The sequence below is a fragment of the Phyllobates terribilis genome, unplaced genomic scaffold (assembly GCF_046119375.1).
Source record: "Phyllobates terribilis strain yellow unplaced genomic scaffold, ASM4611937v1 Scaffold_3__8_contigs__length_932513732, whole genome shotgun sequence".
Classification (NCBI taxonomy): domain Eukaryota; kingdom Metazoa; phylum Chordata; class Amphibia; order Anura; family Dendrobatidae; genus Phyllobates; species Phyllobates terribilis.
The window spans coordinates 743,346,102-743,367,089 of NW_027362763.1; the positions used below are offsets into that span (position 1 = coordinate 743,346,102).

Below are 20,988 nucleotides of genomic sequence, written 5' to 3' on the forward strand. Positions count from 1 at the left end.
GCCCTTGAACCGAATGCAGTTGATCTCTTATTTGCAGCCATCTACCGTACTCACATGTTTGATGATATCCCGGGTGCATTTTGTAGGAAAGTCCATGGTGTGCCCTTATACTGCATACCTGCTGCAATCCCTGTAATTGGAGCATAGACCAATGTAAGGTACGGTGTATGTGATAACATTGCACCCTATCATTCCCATGCTGAACCCTTTAATTTTTGCAGACGAATTATAACATTTTGCACACACTTTTTGGTATTATTTCCTAGAAAATCGCATTTGCTTCTGATTTGGCAATGTGCATGTAGTATATACGTCCATGGGCAGAAATCTACTGCTTTATTATCCTCTCCGGCTTCTGTGTCGTGCATCCGTACACCACGCAGGGCTGCGCCTAGTCTGGTGCTTGTGTCCCTGTAGTACAGCCATATTACCTTCTCCCTTCCATGCCTGATTCTGAAGAGGATTTTTCATAGGAGTCCTGGAGCCAATCCTAAGGACATCATTACTTTAATTGGCTTTCACACATAGATATAGAGCTCCAGTAACAGAACATGTGCAGCGTTTCTATCTGTGCCTTAGATCTGATCATGGTGTTGCTGGCTCAGGCAGTTTGCATACTTCTGTGCTTTTCTGTAGGCGCATCCTGCTTAGCGGATTCAATTTGGGAATTTAATGCCTTTATAAAGTACTTTTTGTGAAATCCTAAGCAGCAGAATTACCAGTGACATATGGCAGTCTTTACACTCTTTGTGGTAAATATTTACAGAAAAGAAGATACATTGTAATCAAATATAACACATGAAGCAACAAAGTATTTCTCCCATTCTTCTGTTGCTTGTCTGAGCCCCTGCTCCTGGTGTCTCTGCTCTGTGCATCTCTGGGAGGGAGTTACTTTTGGCTCAGGGGGAGAGGTGTGACTAGCAGGTGGCACCTGATCCTTCCTCCTGAAATATTCACTAGACTTGTAATTTTCCAGAGTGAGACACTGGAAAGCAAATACAAGAACTTGATCGGTTGCATTCCAGGCGGAAGTGAGCTTTTGTCTATGGGCTGTAATTATTTCATTATAGAGGGGATTTTCTAGGCTGCTGTATAAGGGGATTATTTATATGATGGCAACTCTCCGGGTCATGCAAATTTTTTTGCACATCTAAAAGATGTCGTGTTCACATACCCTTGTGGTTTTCAGAAAAGTCGCATCAGCCAGGTTTTCCTCGCTGAAGATTAATGATGACAGGGAAACCGTACAGCAGATTTGGAACCAGTGGACCGGCATAGTCTTGTGTTCACCACTGGACAGGTAATCATTGATGGAAGTAAGCAGCTGCAGATGGCACATCGTCTTTAGAGAAGACATTTTCACAGCATTTTTTTCTGTTTAAACCCCTCAGAGTATCTCCGCTAATTGCCGGAGCTCCATTGATTCTGGAACAGTTTTTCGTTTTGCTTTTTTCTGGGCGGCTCCTTTCCAAAGTTATTCTTTCTGTTAATGATGCAAATTTTCTATTCTCAACCAACTGGGCAAAACCAAAGAAATTAGCTGGAACACATGTTGATATAAGTGCAGTGTGTATGTGCGCATTCTCACTGTGGCCATTAATAAGCATAACCTAGGATAAAAACAAAATGAGCAAATACCCTCCAGAAAGTAAATAGTAAAAGTACATGTAAATAACATAAAGTACTTAATTTGACATTGTTTTGATCAAAAAAGTGTAAAAGCCATCCCACCACGACAAGGTGTACCCAATCAGGATAGTCCTGTCTCCACTACTAAACCTCTCTGTGCCAGCAGGCATCAATAGACTGGTTCAAGCAGGACCCAGGCCTGACTGGTCAGACACCTGCCCGTGGAAAGCTATATAGACTAAATGCACAGCCCTAAAAGGGGGAGCCATGACCCTGTATGTACAAAAAAACTAAAGCCAAAACCAAATAAATGAGCCGGAGCACATGTTGGTATAAGTGTAAAGCATAGGTGCAACTGGGCGTATACCACTGAATTTCTTTATGGGCGTGGCTGTGTTATGATTGGATGAGATAACGCAAACGTCCAAGTTCTGGGGTACATGCCCAGTTGGTTAAAGGGAAAATTTCTACCATAACTTTAGAACGGAGGGGCACAGAAAAAATAACCTGTTTCAGAAGCAGTGGGGAAGTGGTGATTGGAAGAGGGACTCGGTTTAAATTTAAAAAGAAAAAAAAAAATCCAATGAAAGCTCGTCTTGTGGACTGTAATTTTCTGCTATTAGTGGTGGAGGAACGCCTAGGGCTGATATTATTACTGTTTCCAATGTGTCTGTTTTGTGATCTCTGCAGAGTCTGCTGACAGAGGTTTAAGTCTTGATCTAGTATGGAGAATATAGAAGGATATGAGCTTAGTCTGTCTGCCCCCAATTTAATCCATTTCTTTATCTTACGTGGCTGCATGGTCATTCTGTGCACCATGAATACCATCTACAAGGTATTAGAGAAGCCATATTAATCTGTATATGGTTAGCTGATATGTTGCATATATAGACTTTTTTAATTTCTTGATTATCTATGATCCTAATCTGTAATATATTGTGTTGTGCCAGTAATTTATGAGAATTACCACTATAACATGTAGAGAAGGCCATAGATTTTAGCTAAGTTTCAGAGGAAACTTTTATGTTCACCCTTCCTAGTATGCACATTGGGGGGTCCAGGGCCCCCCTGTGCAGGAGTGGCAGTACCTGTAAGGCTGCGGTTACACTACATTTTGCACTTTGCAGTTTGTTCTAGGTTTATGTCTGTAAGATTTCCCAGTATACACCTATGATTGATGCAAACATATAGCCAAATGGTGACATCTGTCCTACATAGTCCCCCCCCCCCAAAAAATGCTACTGTATGGCCACGTTTTTACTGGCTGAAATCACAAAGCAGACTGCACTACTCCATACAGCAGAAAAAGTGTATACTGCCCTAATGGGGGCAAAAGGACACTCTTGGACTTTGTGGAGTTAATTTGGGGGGTCTATATGGAAAATGGACCCTGCAGAAAGCAATGTGAACCCACCCAAGCATTCTGTCTGTAGACGATACTGCCACCCTACAGTGCAAGTCTCAAAGGCTGAAATAGTCTATCGGGCTCCCGGTCACTTTTGCCTACACCTATGTCATTTTTGACGGGTGCGAGGATTTGAGGACTTTCATTGATTTACTAAGGATGTCTTCCATTTTTTTTTTTTTTTTTTCCACCTTTACCTGGACTTGTTGCTGTGTACGGTAATATTACTGTATTTCTTATACTAGTGTACCATTCTTAGTAAATGTCCGTTCCAGGGTGGGGATACATTTCCTTTCTCTGTTCTCTATGGTGGATTCTTCTTAGAGATGAGGATTTATAAAATGACATCGAGCTATTGATTTGTACTTTGAGCCAAGACTACAGTACAGAAAGCTGCGGAGCGGATCCAGTGCTGTGACCGCCGCTGCCTTTTATTTCTGCAGTTTCGCACGTCTCCGAGGAGGTCGGATGTGTAAACAGAACAGTCAGTGAATTGTCCTTGCAGCCGCCCGGTCGTTCTCAGGCTTCACCTGCCCATGTAGTGCAGGTAGACGAGGGCTCCCGCTTCTGTCACTCATGTCGTTGGATCAGCTGGAATGATGTGAGGTGTAGTTCTGCTGCTGAGTAGTTCCTCTTTAGCGCGGTGTAGTTGGGTTTCTATGTATGACTCCTGACTTTAGGTGGGTGAGAGTTGGACGACTGATAAAAAATGCAGTACTGTCCTGTAACCGAGCACCCAGGAGACTCCTGTGATGTGATGGAAAATCCTATTATCTTTGTTTTGTAGTGTGCTGACATAAATGAGCAGCTCCATAATGAGACAGCGAGGCTGCAGATGGCAAACCACTAAACTCCTGCTTCGCTCCACTCTCTTCTGCAGTGTTCAGACAGACAGATGTCCTGGATCAGGAGTATTCCAGAGCTTCACTCCACCTAACACTTCTGTAGTAAAATATGTGGCATTAACTCATTCATCAAGGCCTCTGTGCACACCAGGATTGTGGTTTCTGCAATAGATGGCCTTCCGTTTTTCAATCTGGTGGGTCCAACTGTGGAGACCCTCATATATTTATTATTATTATTATAGTGGCATTTATTCCTTGGCACTTTACATGTGAAAAGGTGTATACATAATAAAAAACAAGTACAATGATCATGAACAATACAAGTCACCGACTGGTACAGGAGGAGAGAGGACCCTGCCCGCGAGGGCTAACAATCTACAGGAGATGGGTGAGGATACAGTAGGTGAGGGTAGAGCTGGTTGTGCAGCAGTATGGTGGAGCGAGGGTTACTGCAGGTTGTATGCTTGTTGGAAGAGGTGGGTCTTCAGGCTCCTTTTGAAGGTTTCCACGGTAGGCGAGAGTCTGATATGTTGGGGTACTGAGTTCGAGTAGGGCGGATGCACGGGAGAAATCTTGTATACGATTGTGGGAAGAGGAGATAAGAGGGGAGTAGAGAAGGAGATCTTGTGAGGAGCAGAGGTTGCGTGCAGGTAAGTACCGGGAGACTAGGTCACAGATGTATGGAGGAGACAGGTTGTGGATGGCTTTGTATGCCATGGTTAGGGTTTTGAACTGGAGTCTCTGGGTAATGGGGAGCCAGTGAAGGAATTGATGGAGAGGAGAGGTGGGGTAATAGTGGGGGGGCAGGTGGATTAGTCGGCAGCAGAGTTTAGGATAGATTGGAGGGGTGCGAGAGTGATAGAAGGGAGGCCACAAAGCAGGAGGTTGCAGTAGTCGAGGCGGGAGATGATGAGGGCGTGCACTAGTGTTTGTGCAGATTCTTGAATCTTGGAATGTATGGATCTGGGAGATATTTTTGAGTTGGAGTCGGCAGGAAGTGGAAAGGGCTTCAATATGTGGTTTGAAGGAGAGATCATAGTCAAGGGATACCCTGAGGCAGCGAGCTTGTGGGACTGGGGAGAGTTAACAGCCATTCACTTTGATGGATAGGTCAGTTGGGGGGGTGAATGAGATGGAGAAAAGATGATGAATTCTGTTTTGTCCATGTTAAGTTTTAGAAATCAAGCAGAGAAGGATGAATGATGTGAATGAAGGACTGTCAGGGTTGCATTTGATCGTGGTGGCATTACTTAGTGATCTGTCATCACATGTCGTGAGATCGTCTGATAGTTTGTTAATGAGTAGAGCACATTGTGACCGTTGAGATATAGATAGATATCTATATCTATCTCCACATTCGGTATATGAGCACCATAGAGCGAGCATGTTTATATGGGTGTTCACGTATAAGACACTTATAGCATGTCCACAGGATGGGTGGGATACATGTTTGTCCCATCCCTGAGGTTTTCGAGTAGAGGCTTGGTTCACAGGAGTTGACTCTCTTCTTCGACTTCTATTCGAGTTCCGAACAAATCATCCATTTTTCCGATCCATAGCTGAACCCTTGACCGCTTATGATTTGACCCCTTCCTGACATAGGATGTACTGGTATGTCCAATGTCAGGTGCGGGTGTGCCTAGCTGCCTGTAACAGCACATGTTTAACTACTTAAATGCTGCTGTTTAATCTCTGACAGCGGAATTTAACGCATGCAATCCTTGTGTGGTGCTCCTCACCCCCAATGTGACGCATTTGCGGGGTGTTGATGGGGTTACCATGGCAGCCTGCTGAAGACTCTCATCCGCCGCCATGTGAAGCCCAGCTACAGTACAAGCGATCAAGTCAAAAAGTTTTTAAAAATATTAAAAACTTTCTACCAAATTTTGAAGCGCCTCTTTTTTCCAATGCAAAAATAAAAAAAGTCCAATCTTATCAATTAAATTATACCTAGGTCATCGATGGAAGAAGAAATATTGTAATCACTGAGATTTGTGTTTTTTTTCCCCAAAAATCCAGTTAGAAGAGATGAAAACTTAATTTGTCCCCCAAAATTATACCAATGAAAACGTTAGCTCACAACAAGTTTCATACAGCACCATCGATGGAAAAATAAGTTACAGGCCTCAGGAAATGGCAACACCAACGTTATTTTATTTTTTTAACAAAACAAAGAACAGTTATAAAAGTTTGCTGTATTTGTACCGACCTTCATGTCGCCAGGTAGTTTTTATTAAACAATGATTATCGTAAAAAACTGAACCCCAAAAAAATGACAATTGCTTTTTCTTCTATATTTGACCTCGCTTTTTTTCCCCCCTCTTCTTTTTGACTACATTATATGGTAAAATGAATGGTGTCATTCAAAACTACATTCACCTTACAGTTATTGGTGACAAAAATATTCTGCCAGTAATGTGCACCATTCCCTGACTGGAGTAACATTTCTGGCGGAGGAGTACTACTCTACGCCTCTTAATGACTTTGGTGCATCTTACTCCCACTGAGGAGGGGAAACACAAAAGCAAAAAAAGGAGTTACGGAAGTTTTCCAATGTGTAGAAATATATTTTGGTTCCTACATGGCTCTTTATAAAAGTAATAACACTTTTATATAACCATATTTGTCTTTTGCTCTTTACAAAAAACAAAACCGCAGCCGGCTGAACATTTGCACCGGGTACTTTAAGACGAGAGTCTTCCCGCGGCTCCATACTTTCAGCACTTTGAGGAGCTGTGTCTGACTTGCTGCAGCCCTTACCCTGAACTTGTGGTGTTAATCTATGGGGAATATGGCTGAGCCGCCTCTGTCTGCTCTGAAGCCGCTCTGCTTTCTTGTCTTACAAATAATGTAAAATCCATCGAGTACAACACAAGCGGGAGGGTTATGTAACAGAGCTGATCGCGTCCTCTGTGGTTTGTTTCACTGTCATTTCTACTGTGGATAAAAAGCTGTATAAATGAGGCAACGCTTCCACTTTATTTTTTATCACTTGTGCATTGTACGTAGTGATTTCTTGCCTACAGTGTATGAGGATTGTCAGGACGAGTTTTGTAACTGTTTATTTTTCCATCACATCTCAAGAGAATTGAGGAGACCTAGAAGAGGGCAAAAAAACTCTGCGCCATTTTAACGCTATTTCCTGTTGCTGAGAGGCATTTAATACGAGTTCACCTGCAAGATGGTTCTCAGCCAATAGCTAGGACTCCTCCTGTTTAAAAGACTCCCTCCCATTTAGGGAGTCGCTAAGCAACACATTGAGTTATTAGGTAATGTGGTGTTCTATCAGTGAAGTTTTGAGGCCCCCTGATCTCCCGATCCACGTGCGGCCAGTCCTGAACCTGAAGTTCCTTTTTCTAGTGTGGCCAGTACCTGAACGTTGTCCCCTAGTCCGTGTGCAGCCGTCCCTTTAAGCAGCATCTTAGACCTGTGAGAAAACACACAGAATTGGATGTCTATGTTTTGAGGAGAGGTGAATAGTGTGGCCGGCATGACATACTCATGATTGAGAGACCAGATGCGTTTTGAAGGCGCTGTCCCTCTATGGACATCTTAGAGTTCATCCCTTATTTAGGATCCATGATTTTGATCAGATCATGGAACCACAAGAAAGAGCATCTCTTGCTCTTGAGGACCCAATGTTATCGTTGCTCCCTGGAGATATCGGCTGTGTGTAGGAAACGGGTTTTTTATCTGATGAATTTGACATCCATGTTCTCTAATAGAACCTATAGAAAAGGATTGTCATAGATTGAGGCTTACTGCTAACGAGGCTGCTCATAACCACAGCAAAGAGCTGCCTCCTGCTTTGTGGCACTGGACCATCCATTTATTGCATGGAGAGCATCTTCTGTGCAGCGACTATGTCATACAGCCCCATAAAGCCTTGTATCTGACCACTCTACTTTATTTTTCTTTAGTATTTGCTCCCGAGCTGGCTTGTGTTACTTGCACATTCTGAGCAAGCTTGTTTCAGCACAAAACTGAGAAAGAGGAAAAGCTTCCCATCGCTCCAAAAGTTATGGTGACCATAATGAGGGAGAGTGATCAAACAGACAGATAGATATCATCCCCATGTAGTTCTGTTGTACAGACGGATCTTTTTAACTTTACCAGGTTTACAATGATGCCTTTTTGAGGGACACATTGCGATCAGTGATAGTTTTGTGGCTGTACAGTTGTGGCTAAAAGGTTTCGGAAACTAACACAAAGTTTGTTTTTCACACAGTTTGCTGCTTAAGTGTTTTCAGATCTATTAGTCAGTTGTTTCTATGGTTAGTGAAGTACAATTATAAGCATTTCATATGTTTTTTGTTTTGTTTTGCTTTTTAAATTTTACAAATACACTACTCACGGACAGTCCGTGAGGCAGAGAAGTCAGACGTTCCGGGGTCAATACCAAGAGAGCACATAGTAAACTAAGGGAAAAGGTGAAGGCGTAAGCCAGGTCACGGTCCGGGATCAGAATATCAGACAAATATCAGATCTAAGCAAAGGGGCAAAAATAAATTGGTAATCAGAACACAGTCCAAAGGTCAGACACCAGTGGATCAGAACTCACAGCACAGGAATCAGGCAATCACACACTAGAGAGCAGAAGCTTTGACTGGCAGTGATCTGGGCCACCTAAATGGCAGGGCAATTACTAAGATCAGGGAGCACCTGGAGACATCTCTGTGCCACCTCCAGTCTCAGATAGGTCAACTAAGCTGTCAATCAAAGCACACACATCTCAGCATGCCCCAGCACAGGATAGGATGACAGTGCTGTCCATCACGGAGTCCCAGACACACTGAGAGGAGGAATCATGACCTACATCAAGTTTATGCAAAGACTCAATATATTTTTCAAGCCTTTTCGCCCTGGCAGCTGGATATCGGCTTCAAGGCCAAATCTAATCACAATTTCTGTGTTTTTGTTTGCTCACTCGCTTTTTGAGGATACTTTTTCTAGCAGGATGGAGACCATGTCACAAGGCAAAAGTAGTTACATATTCAAAACATTGAAATTTTGGGACCATGGAAAGGAAACACCCGAGATCTCAAGTCCCATTGAGAACCTGTGGTCAATCCTCAAAAAGCGGGTGGACAAATGAAAACACAGAACTTGTGATAAATTCCAGGAACGTGTAGTCATCAGTCAGGATTTGGCACAAAAGCAGATATCTAGCTGCCAAGGCGAATTACAGAAGTCAGGGTCAACCCTGTAAATCTTGAGTCTTTGCATAATCTTGATGTATTTGCCAATAAACGTTTTAAACTTGAAATGCTGATAATTGTACTTCAGTAACCAGAGAAACATCAGACTAAAAGATCTAAAAACACTGAAGTAGAACACTGTGAAGACCAAAATTTGTGGGAGTCTCAAAACTTTTCTCCACGACCGTATGATATAGCGCGGCATGCTTTTCTGAACCACCAACTTTCTGAAGGATGTCAATGGCAGACTAAGTGACATCTTCACTTCCCCTTAGGATCTCTTCAAAGTGTGTAAGAAAATATCAACAGTGAGACCAAGTGGATGTGATGACAGATCTAACATGGGCGGCCACGTATCCTTCAGTGGTTGGATATACAACCTTTACTGCTTGCCTTCATCACAGATAGTATTGAGTTATGACCGTGGGTATACTCCTATGAAAAGCATCTAGTCAAAACTTGTATATCTCTCCATGAACAATGGTCACCCCCCCCCCCCCCCAAAAAAAATGGAGCTTGCGATATACATCCTCTTGACAGTTTGAACAGTGGCAGATGGATGACTATACAGTGGTGGAGATGTACGTCGGGGTATACTAGTCATTTTCGTCTGAGGAAAGGCTCCGATATAATGTGAACAAAGCCTTCCAGGGTTTGTCCAGCAACACTTAAAGCGGTTGTCCGGTCAGAAGTGATAAATCTGCAGTCCCGTTGTGGAAGTGATCAGTGTTTGATAAGTCTTGTAAATGTGTTGTCCAGCCAGTACATATTTTTCTAAAAGGAACGACCTAATAAAAATACAAGAATGGATCCCTCGCAGCTCCTGTTCCTGTCCCCTTTGGTCTCTGCTTCCGGGACTTGTCTTGAAATGCTGGAAATGACTAGAAATGTCCACTCGGCCACAGGGTTGTGGAGTCGGTGAGCTAAACCTCTGACTCCACAGCACTGCCTCACTCCTGAGCGTGCGCACAAAGTGCAGCACTGCCTCACTCCTGAGCGTGCGCACAAAGTGCAGCACTGCCTCACTCCTGAGCGTGCGCACAAAGTGCAGCACTGCCTCACTCCTGAGCGTGCGCACAAAGTGCAGCACTGCCTCACTCCTGAGCGTGCGCACAAAGTGCAGCACTGCCTCACTCCTGAGCGTGCGCACAAAGTGCAGCACTGCCTCACTCCTGAGCGTGCGCACAAAGTGCAGCACTGCCTCACTCCTGAGCGTGCGCACAAAGTGCAGCACTGCCTCACTCCTGAGCGTGCGCACAAAGTGCAGCACTGCCTCACTCCTGAGCGTGCGCACAAAGTGGAGCACTGATTCATCTCAACTAAAAGCCAAGATCCTTAGATCAGGAACAGACCAGACCTTTATAGGACATTTCATAACTTTCCCAAATTCTTATGAAAACATTTACAGCACATCCTGCATTGTACTACTGTACCAATTTAATATATATTTTAGGAGTCTGTCCATTTTATACTGACTCCACGACTCTGACTCCACAGCCTTACTCGGCCAACCACAGACTTAGGATGGTCACTAATTGGTAAAGCAGGCATTTTTGCCCATTTCTAGTGTGCCAAGATGTGGGAAATCTGAGCAGCATGGCATCGTTCAAGGCGAGTATCAATTCTGTAAATTCGTAGCACTCTAGGGATTATTTTTTCTTTACCTACTGGACTACCCCTTTAATCTGACACCTGCGCTCTAATTAATAATAATCTTTAATAATAGCGCTATATAAAAATAAAGATTAACATATTCCGCAGCGCTTTACATACATTATCGTCGCTGTCCCCATCGGGGATCACAATCCCTATCAGTATGTCTTTGGAGTGTGGGAGGAAACCGGAGGAAACCCACGCAAACACGGGGAGAACATACAAACTCCTGGCAGATGTTGTCCTTAGTGGGATTTGAACCCAGGACCCCAGCGCTGCAAGGCTGCAGTGCTAACCACTGCGCCACCCCCCTAATTCTGACACTTCACATGGTGTATGTATGTAAAGGAACATTTGCGGTATCAGAACTTTCTATAAAGTTTGCCAGATGTCCTTTCCTCTGTACTTGGTGTGTGCTCGCTCACAGTGTAATAATGGAGTTTTGCAGTCTCGGGACCATTCATCAGGTAACTTAATCGTTTTTCCAATCCCTCCTTTGTCCGGTGAGTGCCCTATGATAGGCCCTGCTCAGTCCGTCTGGTCGGCTTTGTCAGCGCTGCCTCTTTGTAATGTCTTCAGTACAGTGGCAGTCTGGGAACACTTGCTTTGTCTGCAGAGCTGGAGAGTACGTGCCTTTTATTCGGCTGGGGCTTTATTTGTTGCTGTGAATGCCTGGTGGAGGCTAAAATCTGGACCAAAAAACATCCAATCCCCTGCACAGCAAAGTACCAGCGTCTTTAAGCTTGCAGGATGGATGTAGGCATCTGACATGGCAGCATTGCGCTCTACAAACTTCCAGCTCTATTGTTCTTACGTAAAATAAGGTTACGCTTACGTTATAATTAAATAGTCCAAATTTTCACTTGTCTCTTTTTTTCATTGGTAATTTCAGACTATTGGAATAAAAGATGTAATTTTCATCCATCTAATATCGTAAACACTCGCCTGTTTGCTGCTGGCAGGCCCAGGCTTATAGGTTCTGATATATGGAGCACAGGAAACTCTTTTATTCTCAGTAGTGTAGGCCCCAGGTTGGTATGGGTATGCGAAGGATCTTCACGTTGCCACCCGTCTGTCGCTATTACGTCAGACAGAAGACATGGTACTGGTCTGCACTTTGCACCAACGTTACGTTCCGCACCCCCTCGGGGACAAGTAAGGTCAGATTGTTACAGTTTTACAGACATCCCCTGTCCGCACAGGTTCAGGAAGGTACCGAGAGTGAGAAGAGGTGGCCCGCTCAGTCATTGACGCAGCACCACACTCACTCACACCCCTGAGAGGCCCCTCTTACTAACCCCAGTGAAAGAGAGCCTTATCAGACCGATAGAGCCGCCACCAGTTCCTATTCGATATAAGCCCCGATCTGTTAACGGGAAATATATTGGGCCAGAAACCAGCCCCAGTAGCATGAGAATTAGCTGAACAACGGATGTGTGGATTCTTGGATCGAGATAAAAGAGCAGCCCAAGGTTAAATTGTATATTTAATCGCCTTAAGGGCACACTAGACAAATCTATATATACATAAGGGTTATACAATGGTCAGAGATGCAAATACAACAGTAGTGGTACAAAAGTATGCAGATATTAGGAGTCAGTTACCAGTCAGATGAAAGGCCTTGCTTGCGGGGGAGGGGCTGCCACATGGGAGGCTTGTGGTCCCCTCTGTTACGTGACTTCTCCTACACAATGTGTTGTCGCGACCTCCCAGAGAAAAATCACTAGGCCAAGATCTGCAGGAGCATTCAAGCCCTATGGGTCACTCACCTCCTGCCCCCCTCCAAAACTTCAGATGGGTCATAAGTCCTTAATGGACACTTCTAGGGAGGCGGTTCTGGTGTCGTCGGATCCAGCCGGGCACCTGATACGCGTGGAGACTAAACACAGTGGTCCTATGGATTTCTGAATAGCTGTGCTATATATTTCCCTATCCCTATGTGCTAGACTGGGTCGAGACCCAGGCAAACATTCGCCATGTCCTGGGGATTTCGAAAATATATTCAATGTATAGCTTGGACGTATAGTATTTCCATAACTCGATATGGAATTATAGCTGTCTGAAACAAAGGGAAACCGCATGGCTTGGATCCACTGGGGGGTCTTCCTGTAGTAGCTCACCAGCTAGCTGGTGGGGCTGTAACTCCTTTGTTTGAAGCTGGCTAGGTGTCTCGTTACAACTACACATGCTTAGAGGATGATTGTGAGCTGCCATTACATCCCACCATCCTCCACAGGGTAAACTTAGCCCCTTTCTGACTGGTGTTTAAAAGTGCATTGGTCCTTATACCCAGTTTCATTATCTAATGCGGATAGAGGTTTTCCCACAAACAAAGTTAATTTGAATCAATAGATCTAGGAATAATAATAACTTCCACAATTGAATGTGATTAAATAAAATGTTCCTGTGCTGAGATAATCTTATAAATGTGCCCCTGCTGTGTACTGTGTAATGGCTGTGTCTGACCGTACAGGAACATGTTCTGATCATACCACATCTCCTGGACAGGGGAGGAAGCAAAAGAGTATACAGACATTACAGCAGAGTATCGCCTCTGGCAGAGAGGCTGAGCTCCGTTTATTGGCAATTTTCAATGTGATGTCAGCACTGCGGTCAATAACAGACACTGGGAGCAGGTGCAGAGACTCAAGGCTGCACCCAACCAGAGGAGGGTGAGAAAGGCACGGTTGTCTTTTTTGTTTTTCTTTAAACACGTTGCTGTGGGACAAGGGTTTTTCAAAACCAGTAAATCCCTTTTAAGAGGTTTTCAGACTTCTTTAAAAAAAAAAAAAAAAAAAGTCAATGCTATAAAATTGCTAAAAAAAAGTATTCGCCTCTTCAGTCCAGCACAGATGCTCAGGCAGTCCCCATCCGATTGCTGACCGGTGATGCCAGGAGTACAGCATGTGACCTCTGATACTTCTGATTGAAGCACTTAAAAGCAGGGCTGTGGAGTCGGTGTCCATTTTGGTGGAGTTGGAGTCGGTATAAAATGGACCGACTCCAACTCCTAAAATATATAATAAATTGGGTACAGTAGTTCAATGCAGTTTGTGGGGAATATTTTTTCATAAGAATTTAGGAAAGTTATGAAACATCCTATAAATGTCTGTCCTATTCCTGATCTAAGGGTCTAGACTTTTAGCTGAGATGAATCTGTGCTACAGTAAATTTATCACTTAAACATGAGCCATGTATGAGGGAGTTGGAGTCGCTGTCATGGAAATTGAGGAGTTGGAGTCGGAGGTTTGGCTTACTGACTCCACAGCCCTTCTTAAAAGTGATTTCTAGAAAATCACTCTTGTCCTGGCTGTATAACGTAGCGTATCTACGTGCCCTTCGTCTATCTCCTTTTTCTATCTATACAATGAGTAGGCGATAAAGAGGGGAGGAGGCCCAAAAGTGCTGGTGCTCTCATTGTAAATGAACTTTGTGCCCTGTGAAAATTGTCGTGAAACCTGTTTTAAAGGGGTTGCCCACTACTGTACAACCTCATCTTAATGGCTGCAGGATTGCCTCTTGGACCTGCACCACATCTGCAATCTTAAAACTGTCTCCTGGGAGTCAAGTGACATTGACTGCTTGCACCCCCTCAAAGCCCAAGAGCAGGGCTCTGCAGAGCTCTACCTGGACGGAGCAGTGGTCGAACATGAGCATCTCTGCCTTATTCATTCTTTATAAGACTGTCTTTTCCGTCATTCACCCATAGAGAATGAATAGAGCGAAGGTGAACATGCTCCACCGCCTGCTCCATTTAGACGGGGCACTGAGCAGCCCCTCTCTCAAGATCAGTGGGCATCCCAGCAGTCAAGTAGTTATCCCCCATCTATACTTGGTACAAGCCGTTTATCACAGGAGGCAACAGAACATGCACGGTAGACTGATGTCCACTGCAAGAGGTGGGGGGAAAAAAAGCAAAAAGGACCATTCAAGAGGATGCAAAATCCTGGTGTGAACAGAGTGGACATAGTCCGTTGCCCCAAACACATTAGATTGACGAGATCTGCAGACATTGGAGATTTACTAGACTAAATCTGGTTTAACTTGCACCAAAAAAAAACTTGGGTTCAAGCCTAGTACCACGATTTGCTTTAATCCTTACTCGATGAGAGGAGGTGGGGCCTAGAGGAAAGGGGTGTGACTTGTCATGATTTGGGAAGGGTTCTCTTTTTAAGACAATAAAGAAGATAAACTACTGTATGGCATACATGTCTGAGTGTTACCGCTCCCCTCTGACTATTAGATTTCTGCCACCAGTAATCACTTGTAGATTATTTTCTACACACACCACACCACACCACACACACACACTACTTTGTGGAGGAGATGATTCGTTCTCTGATATGCGTAGAATCCCATTAATCATCATCATGACCTATGATCGTTATTTTTGCCTTCCAGTCTGTGCAGTGTTATGGGTTAACCTGGTCATGTACAGATAAATCTCATGTGTCTATCAACAGATCCAGCTTTTTTTTCCCTCTAAGAGTGTTTCCACGTTGCGTTTAGGCACCAATTCAGTGGCTCCCGTCGGGGCTTTCGTCTGAACAACCCTTCCTCCCCGCCAAACGGGATTCCGACATATGCGCCGACGGGGCCATAGCCTATAATGGTGTTGACAGAGTGAACGTGTGCTCTGTCGTGCATCATTTTCGGACGTGTATGCCTACTGGAGACAGACATGCAGACACGGTCACCTGTACGTCCAAAGATGCATTTGACGTGGCCAACCCCTCCCCCCACCTCCATCCCTGAAAAACACTGTTTTTATACCCAACTTATATCTAGCTTTAATTCAGACTGCAGAATCGTTGAAGAAATTTCTGCACCTGAAGAATCCACTCCATCTATCTGATCAGAAGTGTTTGTGCATTTTTGTACATCCTGTTTATATGACTGTAACATTTGCAGACATTTTTGCTGTGTTAGATTAGCCCCTTACCTTGAGATCATTGGTTGACATAAATGATCTAATTGCATCATTATTTATTTAGGACTTTTACAAAAAATATATATTTTTTTCTTTTATGTACAGTAATACTATATAACCCTTTTTTTATCTCATTGTAGGTCTAATTTTTGTGCTGTGACCAAGACTTTACACCATGGAACCTGAAATCATACGAATGTACTCTTCATCCCCGCCTCCTCTCGACAATGTTGCAGATGATGACGACGATGATGGGTTTGGAGAATTCGGAGGATTTGCTGACGTCGGCAACTCTGGAATTGGCTTCGCCGACTTCGACTCGGTTGGTTATCCCAAGACTAGGGAGGACTTTATACCATCCAAACACTTTTTACCGATACACGATTACTCGGATAACGTAAATAACCTCTCCAGCCTTACCTCCATCAACACCAGTGAGAACATCTCTGAGATTGGGATTTCTAAGAAGGGACCTTGTTCTGTGTTTGAGACAAACATCCACCATGACGCCACCCAATTTAATGTTGCTGCACTTGATAATAAAGGGAACTCAGGGGAGAATGCAAAATATATAAACTCAGAGACCCATCATACTTGTGTTGATAATGACGATTTAGTAAGCAGAAGCCAGGAACAAATAGTTAGTACGTGTAATGGTGAGAAAGTACACAGCCTGGAAAATCTGACGAATGGCTTTGCAGTAGTAGATGGCAACAACCCTCAGGGATTAAAAGATCTGGACATTGTGGGACATTCAAAAGGATTTAAGTCAATCAGTTCCCACAGTACAGATTTAAGTATAGACTTTTCACCACCAAGCCCTGGAGATGACTTTGCGGACTTTGCTACTTTTTCAAGCAGGGTCCATGTAGACCTAGGTGAGGCACTGGTGCAAGAACTCAAAGGTTCACATGAAGGACAGACTCCAAGTATTAATGTTAGCAGTGAATCAAGTAGGTTTGAACATGGCAGTGTCTCGGCTGCTATGGAAGTACCAGAAGATCCATTTCCCCAAGATGAGGTTGACGAACCTGATCCATTTACCCTTGATGGTGAGCCACCCCATGAAAAGGTGTTAACTGCACTAGAGTCTAATATTTCTGATAGTATGCATTCACTGGATACCAAAAATACTTCAAATCTTACACAAAGTAGAAAAGAGGGAGAACAGACTATTAATAAAATAAGCTCCCTTTCACTTGATGAGTCGCTGGAAACGTCAAAAGATGTTAGAAAGACGGAACTTGACTCCGATATGGAAAGCGGTCAGAGCGTGAAGGTTTCTCGTGAAGAGTTTGATGCTTTTGGAGATTTTGATGTTGCGCCTCCAGTGACGGATGATGTCACGTTGGATAAAAAACATATTCATGAACCTTTAGAACTGCCTGTGGAGGTAAATGAAGATGACTTTGGTCGTTTTGAGGATACAAATGTGGCTTTTCAAGAAGAACCGGCACACTCTTCAGAAAAGATGTCTTCTGATGACAAGCCTTCTCAACAGTGGACTTCTGAGCAACCAGATGAGTTTAGTGATTTTGGTGGCTTTGTATCTCTGGCAAATAAAGCGGATTCGAACGTTAAGCAAGACTCTGATGACTTTGCCGATTTTAGTACAGCGGACGGTATTCAGCAACCTTCAGAATGGAGTGCGTTTGACGATGAACAGGTGGGAGGTTCCTCTTCTTCTTGGGCTGCCTTTGGTGATCAGAAGATACAGTCTTCCACAGAGGCGGGTGATTGGCAGTCATTTAGGACAGATGTTCCCACCAGTACTGATGACCAGGTTGTAAACACACAAAGCATCGACCTCCCTGCAGTTCCTGAATCTGAAACAACGCTGGCTTGTGAAGATTCAACGCTTGCCTTTCAGGTAATGGTTAGACCAGGGGTGGGCAAGGGACCACATGAGAGACTCTGACCGTTTTTTATTATTACTTAATATCGAACAGAATTAAGTATGTTAAGCAGCAGCTACATGTTACAATTGGACTTATTGCAACGTTTACAGTGCAACTGTAGCTGAGAATTAAAACCGTATAATTTACTGCTTTTTGTAAAGTTAAAAAATGCTGTTATTCAGCTAAAATTATATTTACTAAGTTTAAATGTATCGTGATCAATGCCCTTCCTCCCCACACAGTATGATGTCCCCACAGCTAAACCCACACAGACTAAGATTGCCTCCCCCATCACACATAGTAGGATTGCGGCCCCCTCCCCCCACGGCACGCGGTGGGATTGCGGCCCCCCCCCCCCACGGCACGCGGTGGGATTGCGGCCCCCTCCCCCCCACGGCACGCGGTGGGATTGCGGCCCCCCACGGCACGCAGTGGGATTGCGGCCCCCCACGGCTCGCGGTGGGATTGCGGCCCCCTTCCCCCCACGGCACGCGGTGGGATTGCGGCCCCCTTCCCCCCACGGCACGCGGTGGGATTGCGGCCCCCTTCCCCCCACGGCACGCGGTGGGATTGCGGCCCCCTTCCCCCCACGGCACGCGGTGGGATTGCCGCCCCCTCCCTACACATATCAAATCAGAAACAAAAGGAGCAGAAAACCCCAACAAAGTCACGGAAGTCAAAAAGCTGTTTGACTAAAAAACCTGATTTTTAATTAGAACATCTAAAAACAGATTTTAGTAATAAAGTATACATACTGAATAATGCCAATACATATGCACAGGTGGGCAATAACACAAAGGGGGCAGTCACATGAGCAGTATCTGTAAGATTCATACATGTAAATCGTATTCTCTAAAGCTAGCAATTTTCGCGGTAAGACAGGGGGTAAAAGGCGGATATCAGAAGACAGAAATGCTGACAACTACATCACTCCTGGTGCTAAAGATACATAAATAGGTGATGCATATCAATGTGATATGCAGCCACCAGACCAATTGTAAAGTGCCAAGTGCTAAATAGTAAAGAGATGGCGCCAGTTCTTCTTACCCATAAGTTGTGCTGCTACTCGTGTGTCCTGCCAGTGCCCCGACGCGCGTTTTGCGTGATACTTCCTCGGGACGCGCACACACACAATAGGATTGCCCCCTACCTACACACAGTAGGACTGCCACACGCACAGTAGGATTGCCCCCATCCTTACACTCACACACAATAGGATGCCCCCACACAGACTATGATGATGTCTATGCACAGTGTACACAGAAAGCTGCCAATCAGTGTTGTGGGCAGATTATACAGAGCAAAGCATTCAGAGCAATGCTACATCTGCAGCGGAGAAAACGGTTTTTAATTAAAACTGCAGCGCCCATTAAAGTAAGTGATACATCGCTGTAATCAGGGTCTCTGCCCCTACATCATTTTGCTGTCAGAGTAGCAAAAACCTGGTGACAGATTCCCTTTAAAAGGGACCCTGTCAATTCATGTTGCCCAAGCCACGAGTAGCATGAATGTATGTATTTTTTTTTTTCCACTGAAACGCTTGTTTGAAGAGCCGCTCCAGGTGATTGGCCGGTCACCCCCTATCTACATACGTGAGAGAGACCTGTCAATCAGCTGGAGTGGTGTGGGGAAAACCGACCAGGGGCGGCCCCAGACTAGTATCCTTTTTATACCTGTCTACGGTCCTGCAGACAGGCTCTGAACCCACCAATATTAGCGAGCTTGGTCAACAGGCTAATGTGTATGACTCTTCCTGAACAGATGATGATGATGATGATGATGATGATGGGGGGGAAATAAGGAGCCAACATGTCTAAGTTCGAACCGCCAATCCTTTTAGGTTTTGGTGAGATAAGACTACCGCTAGAAAAGTCTTACAGCAGCTGTCTCCATAGAGAACCAGTAATGTTCTTGTAGGGCGAGCGTTTCTGTGTATGGTGGAGTCAGGAGAGATGGCTGTCGGCCGAGCAATTTTTCGACTGACTATCTATTGTGTATGGTGGGCTTTACTAATGTCTGGTTATTATGTGACTACAGATTTATAATAATTTTTACTGTTATATATCTATCAATAAGTACAAACTGATATTCACTTTAAAAGCTAAATCAGCCATTTTCTAGGTCTATGGATTAGCAATGATGGAGGGACAGGCTAGCTTAGCTATTCAGATAAAGCTGTGGTGCTCCAATGAGTCTTCACCTTCCTAACTCCTTAGATGCTGCAGTCACTATTGATTGCTGCGTTTAAAGGGTTTACACATGCGGGACGAGATGTTATGATCAGGCGTCTTCGTTGATCACATGGGTACAACATTTAAGCCCATACAAGCAGGGCTGTGGAGTCTTAGTCGGAGCCCATTTTGGTGGAGTCGGTATAAAATGGACAGACTCCGATTCCTACAATATATAATAAATTGGGTACAGTAGTTCAATGCAGTTTGTGGGAAATATTTTTTCATAAGAATTTGGGAAAGTTATGAAATGTCCTATTCCTGATCTAAGGGTCTAGACTTTTATCTGAGATGAATCTGTGCTACAGTAAATTTATCACTTAAACATGAGCCATGTATGAGGGAGTCGGAGTCATGGAAATTGAGGAGTCGGAGGTTTGGCTTACCGACTCCACAGCCCTGCATACAAGAGCACGTTATGGTGCGCAAACTACATAATGCTTCTGATAGACTATTGGGTCAAGATACGGAGAGAGGTTGGGTTAGCAGGATGCTAATGAATGGAGGAGCATAATTCGATCTCCTTTCCTATAGACCTCATCGTGGTCTGAACATGTGGGGAGTGGCCTCGGTCCACCCTGAATTATTCATACACATTGCAGGGCACACATCACATGGTGAATACCGATGAGGAAAGCTTACTAAGTAGTTTGTTTGCTGAGTGATGGACAGCGTTACATAAGATTTACTAACTCACAAGAATCCTACTGTGATGTTTTATTTCTCTTTATGCAGAATCCATTACTAAGTCGTCTGGAGCGTGTTCTCCTCGCCTGCTTTCTTCCCCCTCCTCTTGCTGAAATAGATGAGAAGATTTCACCTCTAGATCTTCTGCTATGCACAAAGCAGCAGGAGGACACCTCAAAGCCTACGACCAGGTAAAGGGAGCCGTGCCGTAGTGCGGTCAGTACACCGACGAGAGCGCCTTCATCAGATGGCACTACTCCTGTTGGCCCGCTGCGCTCCTCCGGCCCCCGTTGGCCCGCTGCGCTCCTCCGGCCCCCGTTGGCCCGCTGCGCTCCTCCGGCCCCCGTTGGCCCGCTGCGCTCCTCCGGCCCCCGTTGGCCCGCTGCGCTCCTCCGGCCCCCGTTGGCCCGCTGCGCTCCTCCGGCCCCCGTTGGCCCGCTGCGCTCCTCCGGCCCCCGTTGGCCCGCTGCGCTCCTCCGGCCCCCGTTGGCCCGCTGCGCTCCTCCGGCCCC

The 20,988-nt window shown here is 44.8% G+C and overlaps 1 protein-coding gene across 2 annotated transcripts in view; it reads left to right on the forward strand.

Moving 5' to 3' along the window:
• AFTPH (aftiphilin) overlaps nt 1-20,988 on the forward strand; it is a 67,116-nt gene that overhangs the window by 3,559 nt on the left and 42,569 nt on the right. For both annotated transcript variants that reach the window (XM_073672159.1, XM_073672160.1), the window contains exons 2-3: nt 15,801-17,530; nt 20,525-20,667. In XM_073672159.1, coding sequence (XP_073528260.1) covers nt 15,836-17,530; nt 20,525-20,667 — 1,838 coding nt within the window. In that variant the 5' untranslated portion in view covers nt 15,801-15,835. The remainder of the gene's footprint in view (nt 1-15,800; nt 17,531-20,524; nt 20,668-20,988) is intronic.